General features: G+C 34.9%; 1 protein-coding gene across 5 annotated transcripts in view; it reads right to left on the bottom strand.

The window, feature by feature from the left end:
• KHDRBS2 (KH RNA binding domain containing, signal transduction associated 2) overlaps positions 1-12,730 on the bottom strand; it is a 378,797-nt gene that overhangs the window by 64,485 nt on the left and 301,582 nt on the right. For 2 of the 5 annotated variants that reach the window (XM_021269153.4, XM_021269154.4), the window contains exons 7-8: positions 3,805-3,887; positions 696-857 (exon numbers count right to left, since the gene is read on the bottom strand). In XM_021269153.4, the coding sequence (XP_021124828.1) occupies positions 770-857; positions 3,805-3,887 (171 nt within the window). In that variant the 3' untranslated portion in view covers positions 696-769. Of the gene's footprint in view, positions 1-695; positions 858-1,544; positions 2,159-3,804; positions 3,888-12,730 lie in introns of those variants that run through there. The other 3 variants (XM_072036317.1, XM_072036318.1, XM_027455064.3) reach the window with 2 other exon arrangements.

Genomic DNA, 12,730 nt, shown 5'->3' with positions numbered 1-12,730 from the left:
GAGATTTCACTTCTGATTACAAAAGTAGTCAGACTAAAAGTTCAGGAGCCAAACATAGCTGGCAGAAAAGGGTTTGAACGTTCTCTGCCTGATTTCCAAATGTCTAGGGAGCAGCGTATGAACTTAATAGGTTGAACATCCCTTGGTATGTCTGGGCAGGTGGAGGTCCATTTTCACACTGAATGGAAGGGAAAGGAAAATGATGTTCCATCAAGAAACTCAAAGTGTAGTACAGAATTGCCTGTCGGAAGTGTGCCAAATCTGATGTGTTCCTCTGCCCACTGGAATCGTCTTTTCCTTGTTCTCTTTGGTCTCAGACAATACTTTCATTCCATTTACCTTAAAATCTCTATTTTCACATCAATGAAAACACATTCCTAAAACCAGCAAGGTTTCTAAATATCCTTGCTAAACCTGTAATCTTTTATGGAATCCTGTAATTAATGATTATAAACACTTTTGGGAAAAACAGCCAGTTGTTCATTTAAATCTTTTCTCCTGAGGGTCCATCCTGTTTGCTGAGTAGCCATTATGAGATAGGAAGATGAGGAAGAAAAAAGATGGCTTTAAAAATACAGCTTCTGCTAGTTAAAGCAAGACATTCCTCATGCAGTATAGACTACGGCAATAATTTTATTCCTCAAAACCCATAATTCTCTTCTCCCCAGACACAATAAGATACAAATGGCACTTACCATTGTGATGATCAGGCTGTCCTTCTTCAAGTTGCTTTTGTATCCATTTCAGTGCCCTTGAGATGTCTCTTAGCTCATTCAGCCTTGAAGATTATTGTAGGGTTCGTTCTAGTCTGATCCCAAGGTTCTGTCATGGTTTCTTCTACAAGTGACCCTATCCCCCTGTTATTAGTCTAAAATCAGACTGGTGTCATGGAGGACAGAACTCTGTCTGGAAGGGTGGCAGCAGTAGAGGTCATTAGAGAAGGATCTATACAAAATGTATTGCTGGGCCTGAAACTCTGTCCTTGGCCTTCACAAGGTACAAGTCTTCAGGTAACTGCACACAGAAAAACAGTGTTTCTCTCCACTTAATATCTGGGTGATCTGGGTGCTGGTCACTTTTTCTGCTCCTTCTAAGTCATAATCCTGTGTAATAGCACGGTGGTGTATGCTAACAGCGTGCTCATTTACTCTGCTATTGGCAGCGACTAATTTATAAAATATCTAAATCATACCTCTTGGGCAATGAAGGACTAAGGGCCTTCAGAAAAAATATATATATGGGCAGGAAGCCTCTGGTGAGGAAGTGGGAAATAGATAAGGTCTGGAAGTCAAATGTATTGTTAACAGAGGTAGTGGTGGCAGGCTACCTAAATGGTATTTTCACTCTGTGCATTGGGTGCATAGGGGAACAAGGCACAACTTATCACATGCTCTGCTCTAAAGCACACTGAATTCAGCTTCTGTTTAGTTTCCCCCCTCTCCTCCCAAGACATTCTACAGTTTGAAGTGACAATGAGAGTAAGGTTTTGTCAATAAGCATGGTGAGACAGATAGTCAGACCAGAGATTGGACCTACTCTAAGAATTTCCATATCGATTCTTTAATGAGCTGTAAAAAGCAAGTGGAAACTCTGCCCTTAACATGAGAAGAAAGCTTGCAGCTCTGCATTAAGCCACAGACTTCAATTATCTCTTGTCTCATGCTTCAGAATTTCACTCAATCCCTGCAGAGGGCAGTGATGATTTTTTTTTTCCCTCTCTGAGCACAGATTATTTACAATATTTTTCCCCCCTTTAAATCAAACAGTGGATGAGATGAATAAGTACTCTGAAGTGTTACAAATTATCTTCTTTGTTAGTTGTGTGCTTGATTGGTTACAGGAGCAATACCTAAGTTATACTAAAAACAAGATCTTTGATTGTGAGAAAACTTTTTGGTATGTACACCTAACGAAATAATGTGGTCAAACTATTCTGTTCTGTTGTGCTATTTCAGCTCAGTAAGGAGGTATTTCCATGAAGATAAATAGCCAATAAGGTACAGAGACCCAAACTGCATCTGTAATGGTCCATTTGTTCTTCACATCTTTGAAATCTGAGTAGCATGTTATTCCGCAAGTGCTCTCACTGAAGTCAAAAGATTACTTGTGGCATTCAGTACCACTCAACACAGATGAGTACGACTGTGTATCCTGATATCTATTACAAAAGGAAATGTTTTAGTTACAGATTGAAAATAGAATAGGTATGTAGGAGGTACCACACATTGTAGAGAACTTATCTCACTGCTTAATAGCTGTTTAATTTACAAAAATATTTGACTCTACAAGTTTTCTGTCTTGAGTAAGATTATCACTATATGTTCTAGCTTTATCATAAACTAATAAACTTGATATATTAGTCATTTATTTGCTTGAGACATCAACTTGCAAAACAAATGCAGGTTGATTCAGTTGATAAAAAAAAAAAAAGCAATGTCATCGCAGAGACACTTCTAACTAACATTTTTTGAACTAGAGACAATGTTACCTGTGGTAGTTCACTATTGTATCAAAAGATGGGCTGAATTCTTCTGAAAAAATTGGAGAATCTCTGGCAACAAAAATATCTACCTACATAATAACATGATGGATGAAGCAAGTAATGTATAATTACTTGAAAGTGTGTTGTTAAGGTATATTTGAAGGGGTTCACATTTACGTGTGACAAATCCTTTAAAATATTTGTCACTGGTTATAAAATTACTTAAATTATTCTTCTATAGGCTCAAATGCCACTCACTACAGCAGTTTTATGGCTCAACATTATTCTAACAGGCATTGACATCAGCAAAGCATTCAACAAAAAACATGGTTAAACAAAAAGCAAGTTTAATGTCTCCTGGTTTTTAGAGTACAGAACTCTGTACATAACCATCATTTTTCTCATCCAGTGAGAAGCACTCTAACTCAATTAAAATCTGTCTCTTCTTGTTAGAACTTCGTTTGTCTTTCCACAATTTGACAAACACTCTTAGGAACCAATCAGCACATTTTCTAAGTAATTGGTTGAAGCACTCTTTTGTCCTTCAGCTTAACTGTGGAAAAGATATCATTCCATATTTAATAAACATGTTGAGGTAATATATGAGTGCATGTGATGTGTGTGTACATCAAAAGGGATCATTTTTTTTTTTGTCTCTTTTTAGTGACAGAAATTATAGGAGTAGCTGTGAATATAATCCTCCCATTACACAGTAAGGACATGAAATAAGATTTCCAAACTTGGTTACCTATACCAATTCTGAGAGTTGCTCAGAAAGCAACTGACTGAAGCTAATAGTTTCAGCCTTATTTCAAGCACACCATTCCATTACATAATTTACCTTGATACCCACCAGTGACAGTTATTTACCATCATTTTTTTGTTTTTTGTTAATTTATCATTTTGCCCAAAACACTGTAAAAGCCTTAAATATAATATAGCCTTGATTACTTTATGTTATTAAGGCAAAAAAAATAAATAAATAAACTTCACCAAGAAGTTCAGAATGACACTGGATAGGAAATGGTATAATCTCTTTTTTTTTTTTTTAAACAATGACAACAACAAGAACAACAAAAAAGACCAGCAACTACACTTTAGCTGCAGCATTTTTAAAAGTCTAGTTGTCTGCATTTTTACTTCATCTGAATAATTCTGTATATTAACTCTAACCACCATTATTACTTTTTAACGGCTATTTAAAGTACTGTGAGATTTTGTAGAATTTAATGTAGAAAACCAAAACAGCACATTTACATAAAAATTCAAGAGAAAAGGAATGTTTTTCTTGGAAAATTTAATGAAAAAGTACAAATGCTTACCTTTGTGTTTGGGTGGCATAACTGTTATCATATGCCTCATAGCTTGGATCATCGTATTCACCCCCATATCCATCATCATATCCCTAAGAGAAAAATAAAACACCAAAGCTTAAAAGAGTGATAAATCAAAGAATATTATCAAGCCATAAAAGTAATCTGCATCAGCATATACATGCTGTGTTTGCCCAATATTGTGGGCAACTTGCAGCCTCCTAACAAAAATGGGGAATTGTGAAGAAAAACCTGTATGTTGCTAGTGCAAATAAATCAGTTACTCATTTAAGAATGGAATTTATTCACTGATAAACTGTAGTGCATTGTACAGGCCACAGTGCTTCAGCACGATCAATTTAGTCTACTGATAAATGATAATGAAAGCAATCTTTTCGCAGCAATTTGTTATATAAATGGTTCCATAAATACCTATAGGCAAAATAAACAAATGGCAGGAAAAATATAATATACTGACTGTACAGCATTATAACAAAAAGAAAAATAGAGATAATCTTGGCAATGATTTCTGATATGCTGGAGTCTATGTTCATTCAAAGACAGGACAGCAAAGTAGTCATGAAATGTTGTATGGAAACACATTTTGTTCTTATAGTTATTATTTTCATTTTTCTATGAATTTTGGGAGCTGATATATTTGTTAAATAGAGACCAAATATTTTGTAGTTACAAGAAAATTTACCTGTTATGCAAAGTGGTAAAGGAATTATGGAGCTTAAAAATCTGTGACTAAATATGAATTATAGCAGAAGGCAATTGAGTTTTTTCTGCAAATAACCCAAGTGCAGTTAGTCTGGGTAAAAGGGACAGAACACGGCTGCTCCAAAATGACAGGATTCCAGTAAACAACCAATCTGGTAAACTGTCATAGTCATGTAAAGTACAATGTTTGATATTTCATTATTTCTGCTAATTAAACTCTATAACTGTATTGAACTACACTGGTACACACAATTTTCAGAAAACATTCCAAGGAGGATGCATTCAGTAACATCTCAAGCATATTAAATTTACCTATCCTTCTGGTCTCTGATTGATCAGGGAGCATGAGTAAAGACTTCAGGTGAGAGACATTGCCCCTGGGGTACCACATGGCCTAAATGAAGAACAGGGTACAGACCTCAGATGGTAACTCCATTTCTGAGGCACCCACATCAGCTTGCAGTATAGCAAAAAATTTTCTGGGCAGGAGAGTGAGTCACACTTTGAGATTGGGAAATAACCTCTGCAGAATCTGAAGCCCACACAAACCCCCTTCTATTTCACACTGAAATGCACCATTTTTTTCCCCTCATTAATATAAACTCATAGCAAAAAAAAAAAAAAAAAAAAAAATAAAGCTGAGAGAAACAATGAACCACCTGACACAGATGTTAGTCACATTGATTAGCATGCTACTGGGTAGAATCCAGACACTGTGAAGAGGGTGATGCAAGTTCCTATATAAAGTAGAATAATAGCTAGAGGAAAAGACATTTCAGCATGCTTACTCACTATATGAGAGAACAGAAAAGGCAAGAATTACAAATTAGCTCTTTCAGTGTCTCGATGCCTGAGGTGGATCAACGTTCAGCACCAGTAGGGCAGAGAACTCTTGTTAATACTTGACACTTTGCGTTACAGATTTTAACAATTCCCCTAAAGGCTTAGAGCAGGTCAATATAGTGCAAATATTTTATGTGAAATGGCTGGAAAACAAGGACAGAGTAAAAAGCATGATGTTTCTTTAATAAAGAATAAATATTTTCCAGAAAGTGTTCTATTATTTGTGCCATTCTGTAAGAGAATTATCTTCTAATACCACAAGTGAACTATTAATATAAGGTACCTACAAGAATTTTTTTCAAACAGTTTAATATGCTGTATTGTACCCAGACACACTTGTTCTAAAAGCTTTCAGGCAACTAAAACGAGAAATAGCTCTGCTCACATTCCTAAAGTGTCTCAAACTTGCCAAGCATTTTTCTTCTGTTAAATCTTTAGCTCCTCAGCACCTACAACTTTAATGTTTGAAAACATTTCTTTTGTGCACATTTTGAGAAATGACACACCCAGCTCCCATCGTACTTTGCCTGGGATTTCCCCTGGCCCTGCAGTGGTACATCCCAAACAGGAGAGAAAGGAACAAAAACATACTTATGGAGCTGCGCTGAAGTTAGAAATATTTAAAAACACTAATAAATGAGTTTGAGGAACTACAGTATAGTTCAGAAAGGCATTTTTTTTTTTTTTTAAAGTGGAAATTCTAAAGAAATTAAAAAAAAAAAATACAGCTCAATCCAAGAAAGGACTAACTAGACAACAAGAATGTTTAAGTATTTATCATCCTTTCCTGACAAAGTGAAAATAAGAAAACTATTAGAAAACTCTCAGAATAACATATGAAATTAGCATTGGGAGCACTCACTTCAGGAGCAAATATGCAGTCCTATACTACAGAAAATTATAGTCAGGAGAAGAGTGTACTAAAAAAGAAAAAAGTACACAATTGGAAAAAGGCTTAGATTCTACTACCTCAGGAGGAGTTAAGTATTGATTTGATTCAACACCCAAGATATCTTTTGTAAAGTCTTATTTTATTTATTTAGATTTGCTTAAATCCTCTCCAAGCTTCAGATGCTGAAAGAAACGTTAAAATATATATAAAGAATAACAAGGGCAGGCTAATGCAATCCTTTCTCTTTAAACATGAGTTACCTACTTAACACCCAAATGTTAAACAATAACAGACTCAAATGCACCAAGTTTAAATTATCTCTTCTCTGAAGAGCCTTACAAAATAGGATTTTCACAGCATGGTCTGAAAAATGGTAGGTTTCATCTCTGGGAGGCCAAGAAGAAAAATAATTCACATGCTTCTAATGAAAATGCCTCGCAGTATTTTAAATTCAGTTGTCCTGGTAATACTCGATAAAATACATTGTAAGGAAATCAAAACTTTTTTTTTTTTTTTTTTTTTATTATAGAAGAAAACCCAAACTCTTTCTAAAACAGCCTACTTCTATATGTCTAGACTTCAGAAGGAAAAAAAAAATCACCAAAAAAAAAACAACACCAAAAAAACACACACAAACCAAACCAAAACAGTAAGTCAAAGTAAATTTAGTTATGCTACTCTGTAACTTGGCAAATATGTGAACATGGGAAAGGTCTGAAAGTCAAGCTTCTCACTAGCTGTAGCCCAAAAAAGTACCCCTGGACTTAGTACCCCTGGAATTAGTACTCTACCTCAAAGATGGTGAATATATAAAAATTCACTTCTAATTGTAACTCTGTATAAAACTAGGAGTTCCCCAGTAAATGAGCCTTCACATAGTTTCCTCTATTTTCTCCAACTGGCTTCTACAAATCTACATGTACAAACATTGTCTCTCTCTTTCGCTGTTGTGACTCAACCACATCCATATTCTATCACATGTCCATATCACCTTACTTTAGATGTCTAAAAGACAGTCATCTACTATCTAGCTAGTGGTAAATTCCTTTTACAAAGAGGAAAAATAAAACATTTCTAGAGGATAATTCATAGCACACACTCTTGACATCTACCTGAGGATGAGTTGATTTGCTCTTTAAATAAGAACTTTCCTTTCAATGACTATAAAGGGAGAGCAATGTGAATGTGCAAGATTTAGATCTAACTAACCTTTAGGTATGTAAGTTAGTTCCTCATTTGAAGAAATTTATTGTATAGAGAAAGCTTATCTTGCAAAAATGAGCACTTCTAAGATTAATTGTGAATCAACCAGAGATCGAGAATGCAATCCAGAACATTCTGAAAGATGCCCAGGGAAAGGTGGGAATTTCAGAATATCATCTTAAACAGACAGTACAGTGTTCAGATTAAGATCTCGTCAGACAGTTTGGTACATATCCAGATCTCAGGCTATGGTAACAGCTATGGGAAATTCTAAATCCCACTCAGTCTACTATATGTTAAACACTGGAAAAAATATGTAGGAACATCTGGAAAGCCTTCTCATTCCATATGGATGACTTATGCCTTTGGCTAGTCATGCTGTCTGTTTGTCTTAATAAATCTTCACATTTTTCTTGCAAAGAGCATTTAAGGCAGGGATCAGCAAGCACAGCTGTACCATCCACTGCTTCACTCCCATCACCATATTCTGATGGGCAAGGCATTCTGCAGAAGGGTGGGAGGTATGTTCCTAAAGTATGTAGCTTGGAAATGGTAATTTTAACCAAGGTTTCCATCTTTTTAAGTAGGTCACAGCCATTATACTTGGGCCTGTAGAATTGTCACCTCCTTCTCTACTTGTTCCTTAAAAAAAAAATATAAAAAAAAAATGCAGATAACACTGTCATTTGGTGTTCAGAATAATTTGTGAATGGTGAGTTAACTGAGCCTCACAAGAGAGTTATATGATGAAGAAGGGGGATGACTTACATTCTACCAGTCACACATACCCATTTGGTGTTCAGTCCCCACATTGTTCTAAGATAGTGACAGCTGAATACATGCAGAGGAACAAACCTCAGGACATTAATTTTACATAATTTAGACAAAGGGCAATTTCTCCCTACTGACTTCAAAGAGGGTTAAAATGTAATTACTTTAGATTTGGATTATTTAGTGTTGAAAACCTGCAATTAGAGCAGATGAATTTCACTGAAGTACCTGGGAGGTTAGTCTTCTGCTGAACAAAGATCCCCAGAAACATAATTTATGCTTAGAAACTAAAATTCTGTCTAAATTCTTCCCTAAGTACTTGTGACTGTTACCATAGCTGGCCTTGATTTCTTCAGCTATACCTCCTGGGTCAGAAAAAAAAAAAAAGAAAAAGAAAAAGAAAAACTAGATATCATCAGTTGAAGATGAGATATATCCTCAGTGCTAGTGAGATCTCACCAAGCGTTTTGAAGACAAACTCAAAGAAAAGTAAGTAGAGCAGCATTATATCCATCAAAATGATAAATAACAGTAATAACAAAAACTATGTTAAAATTAAAATGGGAATGCTAATCAACTGAAAAATCAAAGCTCTATGCTATGGACTTCATGAATGCATTGTAGGAACTAGAGTCTACAATGATAAAACAGCTGAGAGTATATCTGCTTGCCAGAGGCAATGAGCTAATCTCAACATACTGGACTTCTTATTGAAATCAGTTTTATTCTTCACATATCAGCAATGGGAAATGTCATTATATCTGGATGGTAGAAAATACACAGGTGAACATCTATTACATAGTCATGGAAATATCATTGATATTTCAGTATAATCACAGTCACAGATACTCTATGAATTCAAAGCAGTGAACTTAAACGAGCTATTCATAAATGAGCTATTCATGTCCTCATACTTCAGGGGTTTAAATAAACCCTGTATTGAACAATTATGGCAATAAAAATGAGTCAAACTAAAGAATTTTACTGCCTATAAGTCCTAAAATTGATTCTATGCCAGATAAAAATAGGGCTGTGGTCACAGAAGCAAATAGCTAAGTGGTGCCAAAGCAGCCACAGTTAAAACAGAATCTCAGGTGCCTAATCAAAATTGCTGTGTACTCTCCAAAACTTTTTGAAAATTATTTTATTATTTTGTAATTCTTCAACTAAATACAAAATAAATAAGTAACATTTAAAATACATTTGGGTATATTAAAATACATCAGAATGTAATGAAAATATAAAAGAAAATCTAATAGACATAGCACTTTTCTCCTTCCTTCCTTCCATATTTGTTGTAGCTTACAGAATAATTTGCTCTTGCAGTTATTATACCCATACTATAATGACCAATATAATTGTTTTTTCAAATCCTTCTGTTAGCTATGCTGTGCTCATAGAGTCACCTTAAAAGTCCTAATTCATGTGTCAAAGCTCTGCATAATCTGCTGCCACTTACATCAGATTAGTTTGTTGCACTCTCTGTCCCCCATCCTTTCTACCATCAACAATAGAACACTTTCCTCTCACATTTCACTGTTTTTTTTTCTTCCCCCTCCATAGTGCCTTTTCTTACAAAACAGAATCCTAACCTCAGAAACGATCATTTACCCAGTTTCTATTGTACAAAGTGTCTCACAGAAACATCTCTTTCTTTCAATATCAATATAATGACTTATTTTAATAATAAGCAGCAAGTGGAGGTGAAAAAACAGTCCTAAATATCTTCCTTATGTATCTTGGACAAGCTGCATTTTCACATCTATCTGGGAGTGAGATCCCTAAATTGTTTGTTTTTTTTTTTTTTGTTTTGTTTTGGTTTTTGTTTTTTTAATTATAATTTTTATTTTATTGATGACTTGTGATACTTTACATAGTACGTCAGCAATAATATATTACACTAGCAAGATGCATTGGTGACAATATATCACATAAGTGACATTTAAATGGAAGATTTATTTTTCCTGTGAATTTAAATAAATAGAATAGATAGCTATTTTCAGCTGTCAAGGGAGGATAGGCTGTACTACATTCACAGTTAGCTTTAATTTCTTTATCATATCTACTATTTCTGTTTGCAAAATTTCAGGTAAAGGAGATAATGAACTTCGGCATCATGATGCTTGCCTACAGGAGCTCTATAACCAATAGACTGAGTTGACATAAAAATCTGTCCATGAAGCAGTAATGTTTCTTGTATTATAGATACAAGAATAATTACAAGCACCTACTGAGGACAGACAGATCTTCTATTTAACAACTAATTGACAGTTTTAAGCATTTCACAACTGTTTAACATGATAGACACAATGCATTCAAAGTAAACTGTTTCAATCTTAAATAGGCTTTATAATAATCCAGCAAATGAAGTTTCCAACCCTTGAAAGATGGGGAATTCCTAGGAATTCCCCTTCTTGTTTTCCAACCCATGACAACTGGACCACAGTATTTTCCACTCTCAGAGCCTGTAAATGTGTGAATACATGCTAAGACAATAGCAAAGAGCAGCAATGGTATGACAGGTGTTTTACAAGACCTTGAATTATATTTAATTTTAAATCAAATTTCACTCTGATGTATTATTGATGCTGGAAGTAGGCAGATTAAATATAACTTGGCCAAATGCAAGATAATGTGCTCTAGTAAATACATCCTCAAATTCTATAATCTGTGTCTCTGCCTGTGTCTCTGAATTTAAAGAATTCCCTCAGGAAAAGACTTGTGGGAGTCATAAAGATTAATAGCTAAGAGATCTTTCCAATTTTACCGTGACATTAAAACAAACTAATAAAAAGTAGCCTTATATTTTCTATCTGAAGAAAAGACATAGGCTAATTTGATGTGAATTTTTTTTTGATCCATCTTTATCCTATTTTTAACTATATTCAACCATTAAGGATTCCCTGAATTAGTAATATCTAACTGTGAAACATCTTCACTCAGGAACAGTTTTGTTCCAGTCAACCAAGAACTACTTGTAATACTTAATATGTAGAAGTGTTTCATTATATAAAGGAGAAAATCATAGCAGTGATTTTCATTTTAAAAAGAGAAATTCCAAATTCCAGTGGGTAGAGACAGAAGAAGCAGATTGGAAATCGTTTGAAGTACTTAAAATGAAAGCTGGGCAAATTCAGATTTATTTATTAATCCTGAAGTAAGTCTAGCTGCAAGTTCAAACATTGTTAATGGCTGCATCTTTACATCCTATTACTTGCAGATATAATACCACATGCTTTTTCATAAATGGCATCATTGAGGTGCTCAAGCGAGTCCAGAGAAAGGCGACGAAGCTGGTGAGGGGTCTGGAGAACAAGTCTTATGAGAAGCAGCTGAGGTAGCTAGGTTTGTTCAGCCTGGAGAAAGGCCTCAGGGGCGACCTTATCTTTCTTTATAAGTACATTAAAGGAGGCTGTAGTGAGGTGGGGGTTGGCCTGTTCTCCCATGTGCCTGGTGACAGGACGAGGGGCAATGGGCTAAAGTTGCGCCAGGGGTGTTTTAGGTTGAATATTAAGAAGAACTTCTTTACTGAGAGGGTTGTGAGGCATTGGAATGGGCTGCCCAGGGAAGTGGTGGAGTCACCATTCCTGGAGGTCTTTAAAAGACGTTTAGATGTAGAGCCTAGTGTTATGGTTTAGTGGAGGACTGGTTAGTGTTAGGTCAGAGGTTTGACTAGGTGATCTTGAAGGTCTCTTCCAACCTAGATGATTCTGTGATTCTGTGATCTTTCACCCAATCAAATTTCAAATGTCCTAGATTGTTACAAAGATTGTTCACTACTAATTTTGCTCCTATTTATATTTCACTGAAGTAACAAAATATTTCCCAATAAAACAATTTTAAAGAAAATATTTCCTAAAATAAATGTGGACAGTGAGTTTTAAATTGATTTTTTAGTTTTGTCTTGTCTACATAATTTATGCACGTTGCATAATTTTAATCTTTTAAGCACTTTAACTGTTAATGTGATTTTTTACCCCACATAAGAGGATATAGCAATATTTAGAAGATATAGCCATGATAATTCTTATTTGATATTGTTTTAAGCCAAGAGGGTAAATACTATTTCCTCAGTTTCATGATACCTCTGATTTAAATTATGAAGCTGTAATGTGAACAGTGTCTCATCAACTTGTATATTTAAACTGATCAATTTTCTCTTCATTCAAAATGAAACTTTGAAGGGTTGACATAGTGAAACTCACTGTGAAAAATATAGGTAGATTCCAAGAATTTTGAAAAATTATCTACAACCAGGGAAATGAAACATTAAGTTGCTATCAGTTCCAGAAGAGTTAACTCATTTTTTTTTTTTCTGCTTATGACAATAATTAAAGTATTATACAGTGCTACGTGTAGTGTATGAAGCAGTGTTTATACTGCAGCTTACCATATCTGACTGAAAATGTTCCTGGAAAGCATTCTGGGTCCTGTGTATTGCACAGGAATAAATAAGAAGGTGCCCACTCATGGAATGTTCTTAGCTGTCATATTTCATCTTGT

This window comes from Anas platyrhynchos, chromosome 3 (assembly GCF_047663525.1).
Source record: "Anas platyrhynchos isolate ZD024472 breed Pekin duck chromosome 3, IASCAAS_PekinDuck_T2T, whole genome shotgun sequence".
NCBI lineage: Eukaryota > Metazoa > Chordata > Aves > Anseriformes > Anatidae > Anas > Anas platyrhynchos.
Note: the sequence above shows the minus strand (reverse complement) of the source record. Positions and strands in the feature narration are given on the sequence as shown.